Here is a 23,890-nt window from a genome sequence, read left to right as displayed (position 1 = left end):
TCCTTTTTCTTGCCTAATTGCTCTGACCAAAGCCTCCAGTATTATTTGAATAGGAGTGGTAAGAGTGGGCACCCTTGTCTTGTTCATGTTCTCCAAGGGGTGACTTTCAATATTTCACTGTTGAATATGAGGCTGGCTGTGGGTTTGTTACATATGGCCTTTATTGTGTGGAGGTACTTTCCTTCTATACCCACTTTACTGAGTGATTTTTTTGAGAGATTTTACCATAAGTGGATGTTGGACCTTGTCAAATGTTCACTCTGCATTTATTTGGGCAGAGAATATGAACACACGCTTTTCCAAAGAGGATATACACATGGCCAACAAAAACATGAAAAGATAGTCAACATCACTAATTATTAGGGAAATTCAAATCAAAACTACAATGACATATCATGTTACACTTGTCAGAATGGCTATTATTACCAAGACAAAAGATAACAGATGTTGGTGAGGATGTGGAGAAAAGGGGACATTCATATACTCCTGGTGCATGAATGCAAACTGGTGAAGCCACTATGGAAAACAGTATGGATATTACCTGAAAAATTAAAAATAGTACTACCATATGATCCAGCTATCCCACTGCTGGGTATTTATCCAAAATCTTGAAATCAACAATCCAAACAGATTTATGCACCCTTTATTAATTGCAGCGTTATTCACAATAGTCAAGTCTTGGGAGCAACCCAAGTGCCCTTTTATGGAAGAATGGATAAAGAAGATGTGGTAAACATATACAATGGAGTACTACTCAGCCATAAGAAAAGAAAATTGCCCCATTTGCAACAACATGGAAGGATCTTGAGGTTGTGATGCTAAGCGAAATAAGCAAGAGAAAGAGAAATACTGTATGATTTCACTCATATGTGGAAGATAAACAGGAAAAAAGAGAACAGATTAGTGGTTACCAGAGGGGAAGGGGGCTGCGAGTGGGTGAAACAGGTAAAGCGTCACATATGTACAGTGAAGGATAAGTACTACTGGTGGTGTACATGATAAAGTCTATACAGAAATTGATAAATGATAATGTACACTCCAAATTTACGCAATGTTATAAACCATTATGATCTCAATAAAATAATTGGAAAAAAGATCCTAATGAGCTATTCTCCTTTAAAACATCACTAAAGAAATTTTCCAAATCATTGTTTTATAAGAATAATGGAAAATACATTGATAGGCTCTGGACTGAGCCAATTAAGTCTTCCCAGTTTGGAAGGATCCGATGTCAAAATTCTCTAGCGTCTCATCTTAACCCAGGAAATAGGAGTGTCCTGGAGTTTATGCTAGTGCATGTCTTCTGAAAATCCTCAAGAGGCAGTAATGAAGGCTGGCTGACCCATACTTTAGTGGGGTCCAACCAGAAAAAGAAAGGAAGAGGACCTGAACTTCTAAGACTGATTTTTTTAGTACACTCATGATTTCACTTACTTAATTAGTATTACATTTTAAAAACCACATTATTTCAATATAATTGACATGTAAAAAGCTGTGCATACTAATGTATATAGCTCATTGCGTTTGAGGATAAGTATACACCTGTGAAACCATCACAACCTTTAAGATCGTGGGCATATCCATAACCTCCCAAAGTTTCCTCTTATCCTGTTCATTATTATCATCATCATCATCATCATCATCATCATCATTATTGCTATTGTTATTTGTGATCAAAACGCATAGCTTAAGACCTACCCTTTTAGCCAATTTTAAGAGTACACTACAGTATTGTTGCTGTAGGCACTATGCTTTCTAGTAGATTTCCAGAACTTATTTATCTTGCTTAACTGAAACTTTGTAACCTTTGGCCATCACTTCTCCATTTACCCCTCTTCCCGGTCCCAGGCAAACATCATTTTGACTCTGTGTTTGAGTTTGACTATATTCAATTCCACATACAAGAGAGATTATACAATATATGTCCTTCTGTATCTGGATTATTATACTTAGTATAAGGTCCTCTGGGTTCATCCATGTTGTCACAAATAGCAGGATTTACTTCTCTTTCTAAGGCTGAATAATATCTCATTGTATGTATACACCACATTTTCTCTATCTATTTATGTGCTGATGGATATTTAGATTGGTTCCATATCTTGACTGTTTGGAATAATGCTGCAGTAGACATGGGAGTACATATATTTATTTGAGATCCTGATTTTAATTCCTTGAATATATACTCAGAAGTGAGATTGCTGGTAGTTCTGTTTTCAATTTTTTGAGGTACTTGCATAGTGTTTCCCGTATTGGCTGCACCAATTTACATTCCCAACAACCGTGTCCTAGGCTTACCTTTTCTTCACATCATCACCAACACTCATCATCTTTCATTTTTTGGTTTTGTTTTCTTAATAATAGGCATCCTAACATGGGTGAGATGGTTTCATATTGTGGTTTTGATTTGCTTTCTTCTGATGATTAGTCATGTTGAACTTTTTCATATACTTGTTGGCCACTCGTATGCCTTCTTTGAAGAAATGTCTATTCAGCCCCTTTGCCCCCTTTTTAATTTGGTTACTATTTTGCTATTGACTTGCATGTTCCTTATATATTTTGGATATTAACTCCTTATCAGATGTGTGGCTTGCAAATATTTTTCCCATTTTTCAGGTCGTCTTTTCATTTTTTGTTTCCTTTTGCTATGCTGAAGCTTTTTAGTACGATGTAATCCTCCTTTATTATTTTTTCTCCTGTGGCTTGTGTTTTTGGTGTCATATTCAAAAAGTCATTGCCAAGGCCAATGTCAAGGAGCTGTTACCTTATGTTTTCTCCTAGGAGTTTTATGATTTCAGGTATTTTGTTTAAGTTTTGTGTCCATTCAAATTGTTTTGTGTGTGGTGTAAGATATTCACATAATTTTATTCTTTTGGATGTGGAGATCCAGTTTCCTGACACCATTTATTGAAGAGACTATTCTTTCCCCATTGTGTACTCTTGGAGACCTTATCAAAGATTAGTTGGGCATTTATGCATGGGTTTATTTCTGGTCCCTTTATTCTGTTCCAGTGGCCTATGTGTCTGTGTTTATGCCAGTTCCACAGTGTTTTGATTACTATAGGTTTGTAGTATAATTTGATGTCATGGAGTGTGATGTCTCTAGCTTTGTTCTTCTTGCTCAATATAGCTTTGATTGCTAGGGGTCTTATATGGTTCCATATGAATTTAGGCTTTTTTCCCCATTTCTTTATAAACTGGATTGAGAATGGTGTACAATGCATCAGAGTCAGGAAAGCAACCATCCTTAATTCCTGCCTCTGGGGTTTTGGTCTATAAGGATTTGCACTGCCTCAATGACAATAACACTGCTTGGCTAATGAGGAGCTTCAGAAACTGAGCCTCTAGGGATACAGAGATTGTAGTCTGCCTGTAAGCACTTCCTTCCACAATCCTTCCACAGAAAAGAAGCAGTGCACCTGAGCTTCCTCCCATAGATGCTCCATCTTTCTCAGGATCCCAGTGGCTCACTCAATCTCTTTGCATTTCCTGAGGAAAGATCTCCCAGATGCTGCATGCAGAGAGCATATCAAACATCGTTTTGCTCTTATGCTAACCTGGTAAATTAATATCCTTTAGTCAATGTTTGGAAATGGGGGCAGGTGTTTTCCTACCGGTTCATTCAGGGGAAACCATGAAGAAAGTAAATACGTTAGATGATTAAGTCACCCAGATGTCTGTCATTTTCTTCTCATGTTTTCTTGTATCTTTGCACCAAAATGCAAGAACTTTTTGTCCACTTAACTTGTAACTCAGTCTACTGTGGCCAGTACCACTTTCTTCCTGATCAGAAATCTGCCTCTTCTAAAACAGGATGACTGTCATAAAATTCTGTCACATCTACTTGCATTCCTGTGATGGTAGGGTGCAGAAGGCTTGGCAAATTTTGGCTTATTTTCCCATTCCTCCTCCTTAACATATCTTTGTACTATTTCTGTTGCATGGACCTGAGGTCTCAAGGGATCCAGACGTAGTCTTCAAGCTGTCTCCCTAGTCTATATATTTCTCTTATAAAGTAACCATAATTTTAAATAATCAGGACAATATAGCTAATTTTTAAAAAACGCTCACCCTTAACCATTTCCTGAATTAAGAAATGTTGGCATTCTGTTTTATCAGCTTGAAGTTTTTTAAAAAAGTAAAAATAAACTTACAGAAGACACTCCCTTGATGTTTCCTTACATTTGTCTCCTTCCTTTCAGAACAGTATTTGCCACTGGTGATGCTCCTGATGGTGGAGCACAGATTTGACTGTTTTGCTATCCTATCTTTTCCATCAGACTTGCCAACAACATGAAACCCACAAATGAAACAGATGTTATAGAATTTCATCTTATGGAAGTAACAAATGATCCCAAACTTAAGTCCCTCATGTTCATCCTGTTCCTGTCCATTTATCTGGTCACTGTCCTGGGAAACCTGCTCATCATCCTGGCTATCATCACTGACTCCAATCTGCACACCCCTATGTACTTCTTTCTCTCCAATCTGTCCTTTACTGACATCTGTTTAAGCACAACCACAATCCCAAAGATGCTGCTGAACATAAAAGAGCAGAATCAGAGCATCACTTATACAGGCTGCCTCACACAGGTCTCCTTTGCCCTGACTTTTCCTAATTTAGAAAATTTTCTCCTTGCAGTTATGGCCTATGACCGATATATAGCCATTTGCCACCCACTGAGGTACACAGTCATCATGAACCCCCGCTTCTGTGGCCTGCTGATTCTACTCTCACTGCTCATTAGCATTTTAAATGCCCTCATCCACAGTCTGATGGTGTTGCGTTTGTCCTTCTGTCCAGACCCAGAAATCCCCCTCTTTTTCTGTGAAATTGCTCAGGTCATCAAGATTGCCTGTTCTGATACCCTCATCAATAGCATCCTGATTTATCTTGCAGCTAGCATATATGGTTGTGTTCCTCCTTCTGGAATTATTTTCTCTTATACTCAAATTGCATCATCTATTTTGAGAGTGCCATCAGTAGGTGGAAAGTATAAAGCTTTTTCCACCTGTGGGTCTCACCTCTCAGCTGTGTCTTTATTCTATGGGACAGGTGTGGGGGTATATATTAGTTCTGTATTTACACACTCTTCCAGGAAGATGGCAGTAGCTTCGGTCATATACAATATGGTTACTCCCATGTTGAACCCCTTTATCTACAGCTTGAGGAACAGGGACATGAAAGGAGCCTTGAGAAAAATAATTGGTAGTGTACCTTCTTTTCAGTGACTTTCCCGTCTGCTTTGGGCTGATGTTTCTAGAATAGTCAAAGTGAAAAGAATATTGGGTGAGTGAGAATGCCTGATTTCCATCATCAACTTCTTCTAAAATGACCAGATAGCATAAGGACCAAGAGCATTTTAAATTGGAGTGGAAACCTACTTTGCACTTTATCTAGCTCTGTGATGTTTGTCAAGTGATTTCCAATCTCTAATCTCAGTTTCTGAGTCAGATTCCCTGAGGAGAAAATGAGTCAGAGGTTCTTCTAATAGAGATTTTTGGGCAAATGTTTTTAGAAGTGAAGCGGATGAACTGGGTAGGGCTGGGAAAGGATTTACCAAGGCTGTGGTGATCGTTCGAGATGACTTATGCCTGATTCTATTGTTAAGATCATGAGAATTGCAATTCAGTGTTAGAAAAGACGAGAACAAAAATGGATGGACCTTGAGGGTGTTATGCTAAAAGAAATAAGACAGACAGAGTTAAAAGTGCTGTGGAACAAGAGAGCTGATATTTCATGCTTCAATTCATTAACAACTGAGGCCAGTCACTGGGAAACTGTATCTGAGTGGGGTAACATCAACATCCACTAAACTTAATTCCAGTTTCTGTAGAATGGTGTAATTAGATTATCTTAGAGGTTTGATGTGATAGGAGATGAGTGAGCTATATCAATGAGGAGGTCTTTGTTTGTAATAAGGATAAGAAACCCTGACTCTAATATGCTCAAATAATAAAGAGAGTTATGAGGTGACGGATGTGTTAACTAACTTCCTTGTGGTAATCAATGCACAATATACAAGTACATCAAATCACCACATTGAACAGCTGAAATTTGTAAAATTTTGTCAATTATACCTCAATAAATCGTGAAAAAAAATAGAATTGTCTTTCACCATAAGAAGTTCAGAGATAGGGAAAATACAGGACCTGGACAGTAAGGCTTCATTCATTCCTTCACATGGTGTCTTCAAACAAGGTCTGGTTCCACTCATGTTTCAGATGTTTGCAACAGATGGATCTGTCATATCCAGACATGATCTCTTGAAACAGAAAATTAACTGCCCTTCCCTGGGCCTATTGCTAATAGAGGATCTGGTGATTAATGTTTCTTTCTATGGAATCAATCTCTTCACCTCATTACTAAGAGTAGAAAAATTAGCTTCTTCTGAATGTAATTCCTTGGATGGGGAAAATTATTACCAGGAGAGGCTTTGACTAACTCACCCTCTGGAACGTAATTGCTGTTAAGAAGCCATCCCCATAACCACTACAAACTTTCACGACGATGCCTGGCAGATAAAAATACTCAATGAAATTTAACCAGTGTCCATATACAGAAGTGTTCCATATCTTGCTGATGTCCATTAATCTAGTAACTTTTACTCACACATATTTTATTCACATTGACTTCAACATGAGATTTATTTAATATTTTTGTAATATTCATCAGAAGCATTTTCTGGTCTGAGTAACATAATCATGAGAATAATTATTGTCTAGAAATATCAAAGACTAGTAATATTTTTCTCACATTTTGCTAGCTGTGATTCCTCTCTACTGATTTATTTATAATAATGTATCTGAGTTTTTACTTTCTCCTTGGTCACCTCATCTTGCTGTATTTCTCATTCATCTCTGCTGGAGTCCAAACAGAGAAACATGGTTGGGTAAAATGAATTAAATCTTTGAATTATTAAAGGATTTCTTGTAGTCTTTGGGCTCTCCTGCAAAACTTTCTAATGTGTCTATGAAGAAAACGGTTTTTTTCTGTGGAGATGTACTTTACTTTTAGAAGGGAATATTGAGTGTAAAACAGCACAGGAGAAAATGAAAGCTGTCAGGATTAGCAGGAGAATCTTTCCCCAAAGCAGAAAAAAGCAGGGCCGTTAGTCAGAACCATTTCCGTCTGTTGGTGGATGAAAACGATGGAAGTATCACAGGACAATCAAGAAAGTGCCCAGGCTGCTTTCTGTTGTGGTCCTCACGGAATGGAGAGATAGGCATTATATTCAGCACCACAATTTGAGGACAGCTCCCTGGCTGGTGTCACCGTATCTTGCAGCGCAGAGAGTCCTGCATCGACTTCCATAGAACACTTGCAAAACTGAGTCAGCTGAGGCTTTTATATGACAGGAAGTTTCCTGGACCTCACACAAGAACTACAGACTTTGAATCTCTGCAGAGACATCAAAGGATTCACACTTTAAAACATTTTATGGGATTCTGCTGTACTTTGAAGTTTGAAATGAGGATCTTTAATACTAGAAGCCTCTTGGAGAATGTGTTTAGAATCTGAAATATGAAGGCCTTTCAGAAACTTTTCTTGTTAAAATATATACAAAATAGTGTACAAATGTATCTATAGTTCTTAAAGAACAGTAACATAATGAAACATATATTCTTCACCTGGGTGAAGAAATAAAACAATGCCATAATCAGAGAATCCACTTGAAGTGTGTCCCAGTCACATCACTCTCTCTTTCTCCAAGTAAGCACTATAGTGAAATCTCAATTTATAATTTCTTTGCTATTCTTCTATGATATTGATTCCTATGAAATTGCCAATATTCAATCCTATTTCCCCTCTGAAATGGGCTCTATGAGTCAATGTCATTGTTTTATCACTGCATATGTATCTCTATCCAATTTATAATTTGCCTTCTTTTGCAAATGTTGAATGTATGCTTTTTATGTCTTGATAGTTTTTCCACCTTTGTGCTTTTGAGGTTCAAAATTGTTGTTGGTTTTAGCAGTAATTTATTTTCATTGCTTTCTATTATTATATTATGTATGTTGACATCATAATATAGGTATCTTTGTAAAGTTGAAAGATATTTTGCTTGGTAGTTTTCTGCATTTGCAAACAAAGGAGTCCCTGTTTAAATATTGTCATACATGTTTCCTAGTGAGAAGAAGAATATTTTGTACTTTGCATAGAATCATTTGGTGTATGGGAGTACTGATTCTTTGGATATTTCCAAAGACTGTTCTTAAGTGATTGAAGCACTACACATCCACTGGAATTTCCTGGTGATCCATATCATCACCAATGCATTTTCATTTATACTGACAATCTAGTGTGCATGAAAATTATTTTCACTATTTGGCATGTCCCTTATGATTAACAAGATTGAGAGTGTTTTCACATATTATGTGCCGTTTATTTTTACTTTCTGTTAAATATCCGTTCACGGTTTTTCTATCAAGCTGTATATTATTTTCTTATTAATTCCCAACGGATCTTTATAATACCAGGATATTCATGCTTGTGAGTGATACTCATTGCTAATTTCTTCTTTATGTATGTGGCTTGCTTTTACATATACTTTATAGTGTTTTATGAATGAACACAAGTGCTTAGTTTTAATACAGTGAAATTTGTCAAAACTTTCCATAATGCCTTGTGCTCAGTAGATATTGATTATGAAACTCTTACTTAATTGAATCTGAATAATTTGTAGTTTTGGTTTTTATATTTGAGGCATGAACTCACCTGGAATTTAGTTTTACCTTTGATGTGAGGCACGAATTGAATTAATTATTATGGTCCAGCACCTGTTAATAATTTGTCCATTCATTCACTGAAATTCTGATTCTGCAAAAACTAAACTGTCCATTTATGTGTTGGTCAGTAGGCAGCACTACTGAGACACATTTCAGGAAAAACCACTTTGCACAGAAAACTAGTGGTTCACTCTGTATTTCTGTGTCCCTGAGTAGAAAGCTTGATTATTATTTCTCAACATCCAAAGGAGAACTGAAAGTCACTGCTTAGTATTAGCACCCAGGTTATCTGAAGTCCCTCTCTTTATGTTTTGCAAATAGGGAGAGGCTTTTGTCTACTAGTCAAAGTTAGACTGGTTACTTTCTCCTTATTTTTCCATTCCCTCATTTTTCCTGATATAACTAAGTAGAGTATATTTCTTTCTGTTCTTTACCTGTTACCTGGTGATGATGAGGCTGGGGAGAATGTGAAGAACCAATTCAATTCCACAACCTATGTCTACAGCCTACTGGTATCTCTATTTTTGCATGAAATATTTTAAAGTGAGAATAGTACAGATTAATGGGATAGATTTTAGAATTTACAAATGTCAACATTTTGCCATTAGAATTATATTCTTAAAGTAATAATAGCATACATAAATATGATATATACTTAATGTTCTATTCCATTCCCCTCCTCTGCTTCCCAGGCAAGAAGTTTTGAATTTGGTAAGTTTCCAGGTATTATTTTAAACTGTTTTTGCACACCCTTATATGTGTATTGTGTATATATTATATGCATACACATGCATATTTATGCCACAGTCAAAATGCCTAACTGAGAAGATAAAATTATGTCATGGACAGTGAAATATGTAACATAGTTAAATGTAATGAACTAGAATGAAATATACCAAAGATGGTAAAACCTGAAATGTATTGTTTTTAGACATGAATTTCAAAATGACGTTTACAGTATACAAAAAATTAAAACACAGAATAATAACGTTGTTTATAGATAGTGCTATAGAGGAGGAAAAAGTTTTCCTTGACCTTCTTAGATTCCAAGGCTGGGACTGAAAATTAACCTGACCAAAAGACATATCAACAGGAGAAAAGTATACATATTTATTTAATATTAGTTTTATGGGGCTGGCCTGGTGGTGCAGCAGTTAAGCGTGCACATTCTGCTTCAGCAGCCTGGGGTTCACCAGTTTGGATCCGGATGCAGACATGGCACCACCAGCCATGCTGTGGCAGGCGTCCCACATATAAAGTAGAGGAAGGTGGGCACAGACATTAGCTCAGGGCCAGCCTTTCTCAGCAAAAAGAGGAGGATTGGCAGCAGTTAGCTCAGGGCTAATCTTCCTCAAAAATAAAAAATTAATTTTATGTGATGCGGGAGACTTAATAAGGAAGGAAGACCTGAAGAAACAGTTAAATCAGAGTATTTTTATGCTAAGGTTGATGAAGAGTGGGTAGTCATGTAGAAATATGATGGGTTAGAGAGTATGAACTAAATGTAGTATAAACTGGTGGACACTTAGCAAGTATTGGTTGTTGGAATTCTTGCTCTTTGTTTTTGCAGACAAGGATGCCCCTTTCCTCTGGGCATAGGCAGGGCTCACATGAAAGTTTTATACTTGTTTCAGGGGAAAAGAGATGGAGAAACTGAGTGATCATGCTTCTACTGTTTTCCCAAATTCCTTCAGCTTAATATTCAGTATTCCCTGCACCATATTTTGGGGTAGCACTTCATGAACCCCATCATATCACAGTAAATAAATTGAAAACACATGGGAATAATGTATATCAACTTCAGTGTAATGGTTCCTTTGAAGAGGAAAACATAATCAAGAATGGGGAAAATAAAGTGTGAAGAGAGGAGGGATTTCAAGTATACATGTATTGTTTTATTTCTTTATAAAAATTAATGTAAGATGGCAATATATTTTATTTGATGGTGCTGGGTGGTTGATGCTCAGGATTTTTATTGTTTTCAGTGCAATTTTTTTTTTCATTTTTCTCCCCACAGCCCCCTGTACATAGTTGTATATTCTTCGTTGTGGGTCCTTCTAGTTGTGGCATGTGGGACGCTGCCTCAGCATGGTTTGATGAGCAGTGCCATGTCCGCACCCAGGATTCGAACCAACGAAACACTGGGCTGCCTGCAGCGGAGCACGTGAACTTAACCACTCGGCCATGGGGCCAGCCCTGTTTTCAGTGCAATTTTTGATATTTAAATATTTTTCATCAAAATAAGAAAACATGTGTAATTAAAAACCTTAAATTTCTCATAATATAGATATCTTGTTATCCAACTTACTTTTCTCTTTTGAGTTTTCATTATTTGTGTCTATATGCTTAGGTTATTTATTTTAATTTATATGCATTTTATCATATGTCCATGACAAATGATCATTGACATCATTAATATTCATTTGGGTACTTCTTTCACTCAGCTTCTCTATATAAGCAGGACTCTAGTGGGAGCATCAAAACATCCATTCTGCCTTGAAATTTACAGTTGTCATGCAGAAGATGTTATTTCTTTCTTTTCTCTTCCTTCACCTTGTCCCATCCAACACTTTCCTTCCTATAGTGAATCATGCTAGCTGGTCCTGTCCTGTCTATGGAACAAAAAATAACTCCAGGAAACATTGAGAGGGTCTCACATGTCAAGAATTGTGCTTGGTGACTTTATTAATTTCTCATTCTTTCAGCATTCCCATGAGGCTTTACAATGGTTCCTGTTATACAAATGAGTATAGTACAAGGCTTCTTGCAGTCATTACAATTTACTTATTTACAAAGCAAGTGCTGGAGCCTAGATTAAACTTAGATGTGTCTGAGTCAAAATCCTACCCCAAATGATTAATGTTGTTGTGATGACTCCAAGCTCAGGACAGAGAATTTCTCATTGCTGAAGTGAAAATTTCCTAGGGCCATTCAGCTCTAAACTTTGGGACACTAATGAGCTGTTGACCCCTTTGGTGGCTTTTTCTAAACCACTCGTTCATAAGAACAATAGACAAATGTATGCGTGCACCCAGAACTTAGCCAATCAACTCTTGCTTGTTTTGGGCAACCAATGACCATATTCTTGTGTATCTTAACAAAGGAAATAGTAGCTTCTTTGAGTTGATCATGGTTCATAAACTAGGGATTCCTGAAGGTTCCAGTACCCAAGGCACCCCACCTTTGATGAGACCCAACATAAGAAAGGGAAGAGAATCCAAATATCATGAATGAATTTCAATACTTACTTTTCTGACATTACATGCTAATTATACTACTGAGACAGATGTGTCAAAACATGGACAAAACAGAGAATGGATAAAGCTACTGAGTATTGAGGGATTATTTATTTTTACAACATGTCACTAGACCTCAGAAATAACAGATGGGATGGGTCCTAGTGCGCTACCTAGGAAGAAAATAAAGAAAATTAAAAATAGATCTAGAAGCAATAACCTATAAATGGAGATTAATTATGACTTAGGTTAGTATAAAATTTAAAATAATATGGTGTCTTTTCCCATTTGCTTTCAAGTAAAAAAGTGACTGGTAGCCAAACCAGTCACCAGAGGAGAGTGCATGTTTTTATTTCATATATTGTTGTGTGTGTAGGAAATGAAAGAAAATTCTAAAAATAAAGTCTCATTTTCTCATCTGGTTGTCATGATCATCTTAAACAACAATCACTCCACACTTACTAGGTGCTAGGGTCCCTGCTAAGCAATTAGAATACATTAAATATTTAAAAATCACAAAACTACAAAAGTTTTTGAAGTATCCAGGTATACTTTGCTCAATTTCCTTTTTAATTCCTAAGGTGACTCGATAGTCTTCTCCCTTATCCTATTACTGAAACAACTCTCCTGTTAAGTAGCCTGATGTTTGCATTGGCAGATTGAGTCTTTCTCGTTTTAGAATTCTGCATAGGATACACTAAAAAATTGTTGCCTTTTCTCTTGTTTTGTTTTTTTAATTAAAAACTCAGTGCATGTCACCCCTTCTCCAATCGTGTTTTGGAGAGAAAAAATGTGCTACATATCACCTTATGAGAAAAATATTTTTATTTAGGTCTGATTTGTCTAAAGTTTAGTTTTATCTGCACCTAATCAGACCAACACTTTGTCGTGTGCATAGAACTAAAAACCTCTTGCCTACCTTAGGCTACAACTCTGATACTTCTTCCATCATCCCCCTGCATCATCATTGTACGCTTTGACTAACTTATTTCCAAAAGCATCTGGTATATTTGAATTTCTTAAAAAAATACATGAAGAAAACATTCTTGGACTCTTGTTCTAGCTACATCTTCAATTTTCTGCTCACTTTATAGTACGATTTTTGAAAAGTGATGTCTTTACTCACTCTGCTCAATTTTTCTCTCATTGTTTTTTAAAGTTAAACCAGTAAGGTCCTTCCTCCTAGACTCTCATATTAAGGACTCTTAAAGCTACCTTAAGTCCTTTATTTAATTATCTATCATTCCTTTAATTAACTTATAAGCAATATTGACTCATTCATTACTTACTGAAATGCTTTCTTTTGTCATCTTTCAGCATTGTATATTATTTTCAATTTAATCATGACTCATTGGCTACTATTTCTCTATCTCCTACTATCATCTTCCCTGTCTCCCCAACCCCTAATCTGGGGGATCTCTTGGATATGCACTCAGTCCTCCTCTATAGCTACCATCACTCCTTTGCAATAGCATTCAGACTCATGGTTGATAGTCCACTGACATGCTAAGGACTCCAAAATTTATGTCTCCATAGAGACACTTTCCCTTAAATATCAGAAGTATATATTCAACTGCCAACTGGACATTCCCATGTAGATGCCTAATAGGCAAATGAAACTCAGCATTTTGTAAACCAAAATCCTAATATTAATCCACAAATATGATATACACACAATTTTTCCTATCACTTATGACTACTCAATTTTTTATTGAGATTCATAATAGTTTACATCATTATGAAATTTTAATTGTACACTATTTCTTGTCTGTCACTACACAAGTGCTCCCCTTCACCTCCTGTGGCCAGCCCCCCTCCCCTTCTCCTGATAACCACTGAACTGTTTTCTTTGTCCATGTGTTTGTTTATATTCCAGATATGAGTGAAATGATATGGTGTTTGTCTTTCTCAGTCTGGCTTATTCTGTTTAGCATAATATCCTCCAGGTTCATCCATATTGCTGCAAATGGGATGGTTTTGTCTTTTTTATGGCTGAGTAGTATTCCATTGTGTCACACACCACATCTTTTTTATCCTATTATCAGTCAATGGACTCTTGGATTGTTTCCAAGTCTCGGCTATTGTGAATAGTGCTGTGATGAACACAGGGGTGTGTATGTTACTTTGGATTGTTGATTTCAAGTTGTTTGGGTAGACACCCAGTAGTGGGATAGCTGGGTCATATGGTATTTTTATTATTAGTTTTTTGAGGAATCTCCATACTGTTTTCCACAGTGGTTGCACCAGTTTGCATTCCCACCAGCAGTGTATGAGCATTTCCTTTTCTCCACATCCTCTCCAGCCTTTGCTATTTTTTGTCTTGGTGATTATAGCCACTCTGAATGGTGTAAGGTGATATCTCATTGTAGTTTGATTTGCATTTAGCTAATGATTAGCAATGTTGAGTATCTTTTCATGTGTCTGTTGGCCATCTATATATCTTCCTTGGAAAAAAATGTCTGTTCATATCCTCTGCCAATGTTTTGATCAGGTTTCTTGTTTTTTGTTGTTGTTGTTGAGTAGTGTGAATTCTTTATATACTTTGGGCATCAGTCCCTGTGTGATAAATGATTTGCAAATGTTTTCTCCCATTTGGTCGGTTGTCTTTCCATTTTTTTGATGGTTTCCTTTGCTTTGCAGAAACTTTTTAGTCTGATGTAGTCCTATTTGTTAACTTTTTCTTTTGTTTCCCCTACCCCAGTAGACATGGTATTCAAAAGGATGTGGCTAAGACCAATGTCAAAGAGTGTACTGCCTACATTTTCTTCTAGGATTTTTACAGTTTCAGTTCTTACATGACTACTCCATTTTTTGACGCTGAGCAATTTTCTCTGACTAAGCATCACACTTGATTCCATTCTTTCTCTTATAACTTATGTCTAATCTTCCAGAAAACCCTGTTGTCTGCATGATTAAAATATATCCAGAATCTAGCCAAATCTTATCATTCCCACCATTACTACATGTATTGAAGCCACTAGAAATTTAGAATTGTTCAAAAACCACCTTTCTTTGGCTACCCTGTATCTGTCTTTGTAGTCAGTAGGATGTTGACAGAATTTGTCTGACACTCTCTTTTGATATCATGTTTTCCCCATCTCTTATCCATTTCCCCTGCTGGCCTCTGTAAGTTGTGATTGTTCATTTTTTGTTTTTTTTCATTCTGGATTATATTTGTTGCTACCTATTAGTACATTGATTTGCAGATCTTATTTGAATGGGAATGTTTTTCCCTCTTTCTATTTCTATTGATGTGTTCATTCTTCCTTGTGCACTAACTTCACAATTATGCTCACCAATCACCAGTTCTCTAATCCTGAATTCCATTTACTAACTCTTGCTCCTCAGCAACATTGAAAATATCATAAAACCATCCATAAAGTCCATGGTTAGTTAGTTCTGTTCTTCCCTGGAGGATTTTTTGAAAGTTTGAATATTCTATTTCCACAGTCATGTGCCCACTGATGTCCAAAACTCTATGTTGACACACTTTTCTCAAATAAAGATGTTCCACTTCTGCCCTTGGCTTCAAGCACCTAATCTTCTATTAGGACATTCAATTCTCATTACCTGAAAGAGTAGGTATCTTCTCACCTGTGAATTTACATCCATAGAGTCCCTTGGCTCCAGCCCACCTACCAAGTCAATTTTTAGTATATTGTGATACATGGAAAACTTTATCCTTTTTTGAATTCGGCTATGTCTTTGTATATTTTACTTATTTCTTGTTAGTTTGAAGTGAGTAAGGTTAAGATGGTGAAGACTGACATTACTATGCCATCTTGTCACAAGTTTATTTTCAAATAACATACCTGGAAGAATATAGATTAAGAAAGTTCATATAGAAAAAGTCAAAATGTAAGATAATTTGATGAACACATGAAAATATTGAGGTCCTTAAAGAAAAATATTTTTAAGTGTTATTAACTTGGAGCATCATCCACGCATATTAAATTATGGATGGAATCTCCTGAGATAGACTAGATTGCAGACAAAATTGTGCACTACTGCCTTTTAGTGACTTTGCATTTTATCACAACACAATTAAAAATGAAGAATCATAATGCAACCGAAAGTCTCCCAATATGAAGAAAAGTGTTCATTGAATCTACTGTGTGAAATAGGTAAAAGTAGTTATGAAAGTCTAAAAGCAGAGTATGAAGCCTTTGTATATTGATCATGATCACAATTAATCACAGGCATTTCACATTCTTGTGTTAAATATAAAGAATAAAAATTAAGATACAGAAAACACTCCAATGAATATTCAACTCTAAAGATGAATTGCCCATAAGAGTTTGAATTTACAGTATCTTAGCTATACTTACAAATATGTTATTTTTACCCAATACGTGAACTATGTTTTCACACTTAAAATAGAAATCAGTTCCCAAGATATCATTAATTAGACAGAGATACTGTGTTTGTCACATTAAGTAAAGAAGTCTGGAAGTCATTACAAAAGGAGTGTGTGTACATGTTGGCAAGGTATGTGAAATGGAGGTAAACATGAACAGGTAGTGAGAACTGGATGGGGTACATCTGTCCTAACAAGGTCAGGGATTAGGCATCATGGAATTCTTCTCTTCTATAGTTTTGGTCACTAAGGATTTGCAGTGCTCGGGGATCAGAATGACACTAAAATATTTTGTCTAATGAAGAGCCTTGGATATTTATCCCACAGGGATGTAGAGACTAGAAAGAGTCAGCCTGTGTAACGTCATCCAACAGCCCTTTCCTGGTCAGGAAGAAACACATCTGAGGCTCCATAGAGGGATGATCTTTCTTAGCCAGGAGCCAGTTGCCTGACTTGGTCTCTCTGCCCTACCTGAAGACATATCTCCTGTCTTCAACATCCAGATGACATGTAAGCATCATTCCACTGTGATGGAAGCCAGGTAACTTAAATTCCCCTAGTTAAAGCTTTGGTAATGAGGACAGGTATTTTTCTACAAATTAATTTGTGGGGAGAAATAAGGATAGCACATGCATGAAATTATTAGCTCCAAATGTCCATGGGACTGCAGCCTAACTGTCTTCTTGTTGACAAGTTCCCATGTACACACATACCAATACTCAACCAGTTCTTAATCAGCTAGTCTCCTAATTTCTCTTAAATTGGCAGAACCTGTTTTCCTCCTGAGCAGAAATCTGCCTGTTCTCGAACATGATGATGATTATAGGACCCTCTGACCTTTACTTGAATTCTTGTGTAGTCATGGCAAAGGGGTTTCTCAGATTCTCCTTTCATTTCCATTTCTGGTTCTTTTCTCTTTTTTTATTGTGGTAACATTGGTTTATAACATTATATAAATTTCAAGTGTACATCGTTATGTTTTGATTTCTGTGTAGATTACATCATGTTCAGACTACTTACAATCTATCAGCAAACACATGTGCCTAATCATCCTTTTTGCCCTCCTCCCTCCCGCCTTCCCCTCTGGTAATCATCAATCTAATCTCAGTTTCTATGTGTGTGTTTGCCATTGTTTTTATCTTCTACTTATGAGTGAGATCATACAGTATTTACTTTCTCCCTCAGGCTTGTTTCACTTAGCATAACACCCTCAACGTCCATTCTGTGTTATCACAGATGGCCAGATTTCATCGTTTCTTATGGCTGAGTAATATTCCATTATGTATAAATACCATATGTTCTTTATCCATTCGCCCCTTGATTGGCACCTAGGTTACTTCCAAATCTTGGCTATTGTGAATAATTCTGTGATGAACATAGGGGTGCATGCATCTTTATGCATTCATGTTTTCATGTTCTTTGGATAAATACCCAGCAGTGGAATACCTGAATCATATGGTAAATCTGCCCTCAATTTTTCGAGGAATCTCCATATTGTTTTCCTGAGTGGCTGCACCAGTTTGCTCTCCCACTAGCAGTGTATGAGGGTTCCCTTCTCTCCACACCCTCTGCAATACTTCTTGTTTCCTGTCTTGTTAATTATAGCCATTTTGATGGGAGTGAGGTGTAGTTTCATTGTAATTTTTATTTGCATTTCCTTGATATTTAATGATGTTAACCATATTTTTGTGAGACTGTTGACCATCTGTATATCTTCTTTGGAGAAATGTCTGCTCAGACCTTTTGCCAATTTTTAAACTGGGTAGTTAGTTTTTCTGTTGTTGAGATGTATGTGTTCTTTCTATATTCTGGATATTGACCGCTTATCATATACATGGTTGGCAAATATTTTCTCCCATTTGTCGGGTTGCTTTTTCATTTTGTTGATGGTTTCCTTTGCTGTGAAGATTTTTTAATTTGATATAGTTCCATTTGTTTATTTTTTCTATTCTTTCCCTTGCCTGATCAGACATGGTACTTGAAAATATGCTAAGACTGATGTCAAAGAGTGTACTGCCTATGTTTTCTTCTAGAAGTTTAATGGTTTCAGGTTTTACCTTCAAGTCTTTACTCCATTTTGAGTTAATTTATGTGAATGGTGTAAGATAATGGTCTACTTCCATTCTTTTGCATGTGGCTGTCCAATTTTCCCAACACCATTTATTGAAGTGACTTTCCTTTCTCCATTGTATGTTCTTGGTTCACTTGTCAAAAATTAACTGCCCATTTTCTGGTTCTTCTACATCATTATACAGAAGAGTGTGTATTCCTGTAGCTGGGCTGTGAAGATACAGAGGAGAACGTGGAGACACAGAGATTTGGCTGGCTGCCTTCCTGGTACACCTGTTTTTGTTTTTAAAATCTTTATGCATTTTATATAAAAACAGCAGAGATGGTGTCAAAAATAAACACATATGACCACCCTTCAACTCATTCCAGAATTAACAAATGCTGACATTCTGCTATATCCATTTAAGGCTTTTTTAAAGGGGCCAGCCTGGTGGCGCACCGGTTAAGTTTTCACCATTTGCTTCAGCGGCACTGGGTTCACTGGTTCGGATCCCAGCTGCGGATCCAAACACACTGCTTGTCAGACCATGCTGTGGCAGGCATCCCACATATAAAATAGAGGAAGACCAGCACAGATGTTAGCTCAGGGCCAATCTTCCTCAGCAAAAAAAAGGAGGATTGGCAGTGGATGTTAGCACAGGGCTAATCTTCCTTAAAAAAAAAAAAAAGGCCTTTTTAAATAAAGTAGCAAAACCATGTACATACAGAAGACTGAACTTTTATATACCCTTGGTTTCTTGTTCTCCCCTTTGTAGAGACAACACTATCTTAAATTTGATGGTATCCCCCATGTATGGCTTTATATTGTACGTGTATTCATAAACACATATAGGATGAAAGGTAGTAACCATAACATCTATCAGTTTGAGAATAGATAAAACGTGATATACCAATAAAGTGGAATACTCTTTGGTGATTAAAATTGATGAAGTGGGACTAAATACATCTAACATATTCAAAATAAATTACATAAGAATGCTAATTGTAAATGACATGTGCAGTATGGTTCAGTATACATAAAGCTTTCAAAATGCAAACCAATGCAATTGGTTATGAAACAATAATACTAATTACAGTAGAATTTGAAGGGGAATAACACACATAAAGTTGACGTAGTGATTCCCTTGGGGAAGGAAAAGAATCACGACTGTGCAAATACATGATGTGGTCAATTCACGTGTACCTGTATTATTTATTGCAATAAAACCAGCTAATGAGAATAGAGAAAGTATGAATTTGATAATTTGATGGGTATCAAGCTCTTCATTGTTACTGAGTACTTTTGTTTGAATAATCTGTAACAAAAACAAACATACCTATGTAGGATCAAGTATTTAAAATTTTCTTATGCTGAAAACTTTTTGTCATAAAATTTTTTCCTCTTGTAGGATTTCATTGTTAGTATTGATTCATGTATCTGATTCTTTTTATTTCATTCTTCTTAGTTGCTGTATATTTCACCACATGTCCATTTCAAAGAATAATGATCTTATTGATGTTTCCTTCCTTCCTTTTCTACATGATAAAGGTTTCCAGCTGGAGTTGCAGCTCAGAAACTTCTGAAATTTGCAGTTACCATGGAGGGATATTCTCTCTTTCTGTTTTTTTTTCCTTAACTTGCCCAACTCCATTGCTTTCTTCTGAGAGTGAGATTTGCCAGGAGCTGTTGTTCGTGGCAGAAAAAAAAAAAACTGTGAACGGAAATATCAGTATGAGAGTCCCAAATGCTGTGTGCTGACCTGGATGCTTTTCCTCTATTCATTTTTCATTATTGCAACATCCCCATAAGATTTTCTGACAATTCCCCTTATACAAATGAGGATATCAGGCTTTTTAAAGTTATAAACAAAAATTGTTCAAAAACAATTGAACAATTTCCCTCATTCACAAAGGCAAAACTAGTCCGGATTAAATTCAGAGTGTTTGAGTCTAAATAGTACACCAAATGATAAAAGCTGTCATGGCCCTTTCTTTTTCACTCTTGAGAGGGAGGACCACTGCTTTACAGAGACAATCCTGTTGGGACACTTGATTATCTTATAAGTATCACGTAAGTCTCTCTTATCTTGTAAGTCTCAGTCTTCCAATGTCCAAAAGTTGAGACTATTTTCATCTGTTTCTTTAGAAGCCTATGCATTTCATTATTTGTATCATTTGGCTGTTTTTTTTTTCTAATGATATGCCACCTAACCACCTTAGGGGAAGAAATTTCCATTGGATGAGACACAGAATCTGATTGACATAGTTTTCCAGCTTATCTTACAATCCATTGCTATTGCAGTTGCTGTGTTTCCATTGGAGAGTCTAAAGAGCTTCAAGTTTATAGGCAATATTTTCCAATTTTGCTCGTGTGCAGATCATATACTTGGATGGATTCCATGCATCTGCCACACAATACTTCATGGGTAGAGGTGGGCATACCTTGGAGAGAAGCGAAAGGATTTTGGGCAATGTCTGGTATGAATATATTACAATATTAAAGGGGAACTATGAAATCTGAGTTATGGTTTAGGAATGCTAATTCTATGCTATCAAGAGGCATTAACAGAGATTAGTCAAGTGAGTCAATTCAGCAGTCAGATGATCTGATCTCATACCCAGTCTTTGCCGTGAACTAACCTTGTACTTCATATCCATGATGTACTGTCACCTTACCTAAGTTTCCCCGTGAATATATGGAGCAACTGCATAATATAACTAATCTATAATTTTACAAACCCTTCAGTAATTCTGAGGCATGCCAAATTGGGGACCACACTCAACAAGAAAGTTTTATAACTTCATCCTCACCTTTCTGTTTGTTTTGAAGACAAGGAATATTTCTGAAAGCTGCATCATGTCTTATTCTTTGCTTCAATGTCAGCACTTGGCACAAAGTGGGAAACATTAGTGATCAATAAAAATAAGGTCCAGTAAATGAAGTGGAGGGAATAGGAAGAGTCAGAGATGATAATGGAGGGAGAAATTAACAGAGAGAATGATTTGAATATTCTCTTGGGTTCACAATATAGTTTTTTTCTTTTTCTAGCACTAGGACTCATACTTTACATGATCTCAACTTATCTGGAGGGTTTGTTAAAACTTAGATGGATGATTCTTACCCAGAGTACATTAGCAGTAAGTCTGTAGTGGTACCACCATTATTTGTTTCTTATCCGTTCCCCGTTGAGGTTTCTGTTGTCTATCCAGTGACCATTCATTTTATTTTCACCCCATCTTTTCCATCAGATTCATCCATAATCTGGACTCCAGAAATCACACAGATGCTCCAGAATTCCTTCTCCTGGGATTGACAGATGATCCAAAACTGCAGCCTCTCATCTTCACCCTGTTCCTGTTCATGTACCTGGTCACCGTCCTGGGAAACATGCTCATAGTCCTGGCAATCAGCTCTGACTCTCACTTGCAAACCCCCATGTACTTCTTTCTCTCCAATCTGTCCTTTACTGACATCTGTTTAAGTACAACTACAATCCCAAAGATGCTGTTGAACATACAAGCTCAGAATAAGGGCATCACTTTTATAGGCTGCCTCACCCAGATTGGCTTTGTTCTGATTTTTGGCATGTTTGAGAATTTTCTCCTTGTAGCAATGGCCTATGACCGCTATGTGGCCATTTGTCACCCCTTGAGGTATTTGGTTATCATGAACCCCCAACTCTGTGGCCTGCTGATTGTTCTCTCATTGTTTCTTAGCATTGTGGATGCCCTGCTCCACAGTCTGATGGTGTTGCGGCTATCATTCCGCAAGGACCTGGAAATCCCTCACTTCTTCTGTGAACTTGCTCAGGTCCTCAAGCTTGCCTGTTCTGATGCATTCATCAATAACATCCTGATATATATTGTGACTGGCTTATTTGGGGTTCTTCCTCTCTCTGGGATCATTTTCTCTTATACTCAAATTTTCTCCTCTGTGTTCAGAATACCATCGTCTCAGGGGAAACTTAAAGCTTTTTCCACCTGTGGGTCTCACCTTTCAGTTGTTTCCTTGTTCTATGGGACAGCTGTTGGAGTGTACATTAGTTCTGCTCTTACTAACTCTTCCAGGAAGACTGCAGTGGCTTCAGTGATGTACATTGTTCTCCCTCAAGTGATGAACCCCTTCATCTACAGCCTTAGAAACAAGGAAATGAAGGAAGCCTTGTGTAAACTAATCAGAAGGATACCTTCTATTCTGTGATTGTGTCACCTACTTTGGACCTGGGTTCCATGAATGAGTCAAAGTGACAGAAATACTGGGTGATGCAGAATGCCTTATTAGTCCATCTGTAAGTTCTTATTAAATAAGTAGGTAATCTAATGGCTAAGAACATTTCAACTTTGCCTTGAGTCATTAATTTGCTTTTAGTCTGGTTCTGTGATCTTTGACAAGTGATTTCAGTTCTCTAAACTCAGTTTCTTTGCTCAGGTTCCTTAGAAGCAGAGATTGATGCAGGGATCCAAGTTTTAGTGATTTTTGTTTGATTCCAGTCAAAGGAATTTTGCAGGAGGTGGATAGGTCAGGAAACAATTGAAACAAGACTGTGGGCATAACTAGAGGATAACTTTCACATGATCCCATGGTAGGGTCATAACAATTGCACCTTAGATCTAAGGTTGGGCAAGGGAGCTGACCTTTTATACCCCAATTTAGTAATTAGTGAGTAATTACAATTGAGTAATTAGTGAGACTTATCACTGGTAAACCTTGTCCTTCTGAGGCAACATTAGCATCCACCATATTGAGTTTAATTGTCTATAAAGTGGCATAATTAGATTCTCTCAGTGGTCTGCAGTGATTATGACATAATTGACCTCATGATAAAGGCTTCAGTTCTAAAAAGAGGAAGAAACTTCAAATCTAGCATGACCAAACAGTAAAAAGTTATTTTCATTATAAGGACTTCAGAGACAGAGAATGTACAGGAAGAGTAGGGATTCATTCATTTCTCTGTGAAGAGTCTTTGACTTAGGTCTGGCTCTTGTCAGCATCGCCAGGTGGTAGCAGCAAATGCAAGTGTCATACTCAGACATGATGCCCAGAGACAAAAATCTGACTGTCCTTCTTTGGGTATGTCATTAATAGATTTTTCTGTGGAGCCAACCAAGTGACATCTCTGTAATGAGTTGAATGTTGGCCCTCAAAACATTATGTCCACACTCTAATCTTCCTAACTTGTGAGTATTAACTGATGATAAAATGATGATTGTGCCGATTTGGAGAAGAATATTTACAGATGAGGAGCTTATTCCATATTATCTGGCTGGACTGTAAATTTAAACAAATATATACCTGTGAAATAGGCAGACATGGAGAAGATACAGAGAAAAGCGTGAGGCAGTGTAACCACGTAGACAGAAATTGCATTGATTCAGTCATTATTTGATAATTCTTGTTTACAAGATAGTTTTTATCTTTAGACTCTGATGAATCTCTCTGTGACCCTAGCATATACTGATTTACAATTTATTGAATTTGCTTCCTTTTTATCTTGCTAAAATTTAAAATTAATTAATAAAT

General features: G+C 36.8%; 1 protein-coding gene and 1 pseudogene across 1 annotated transcript; both read left to right on the top strand.

Annotated features, from left to right (window-relative positions):
- The first annotated feature begins 4,290 nt into the window (after positions 1 to 4,290).
- OR7G62 (olfactory receptor family 7 subfamily G member 62) lies at positions 4,291 to 5,229 on the top strand. Its single transcript, NM_001391177.1, has one exon. It carries the CDS (start codon positions 4,291 to 4,293, stop codon positions 5,227 to 5,229), a length of 939 nt encoding a protein of 312 aa, NP_001378106.1.
- Positions 21,614 to 22,570, top strand: OR7G81P (olfactory receptor family 7 subfamily G member 81, pseudogene; annotated as a pseudogene).

This window comes from Equus caballus, chromosome 7, assembly GCF_041296265.1.
Source record: "Equus caballus isolate H_3958 breed thoroughbred chromosome 7, TB-T2T, whole genome shotgun sequence".
NCBI classification, from domain to species: domain Eukaryota; kingdom Metazoa; phylum Chordata; class Mammalia; order Perissodactyla; family Equidae; genus Equus; species Equus caballus.
The sequence above is the reverse complement of the archived record's forward strand: the minus strand, read 5'-3'. Positions and strand labels throughout refer to the sequence as shown.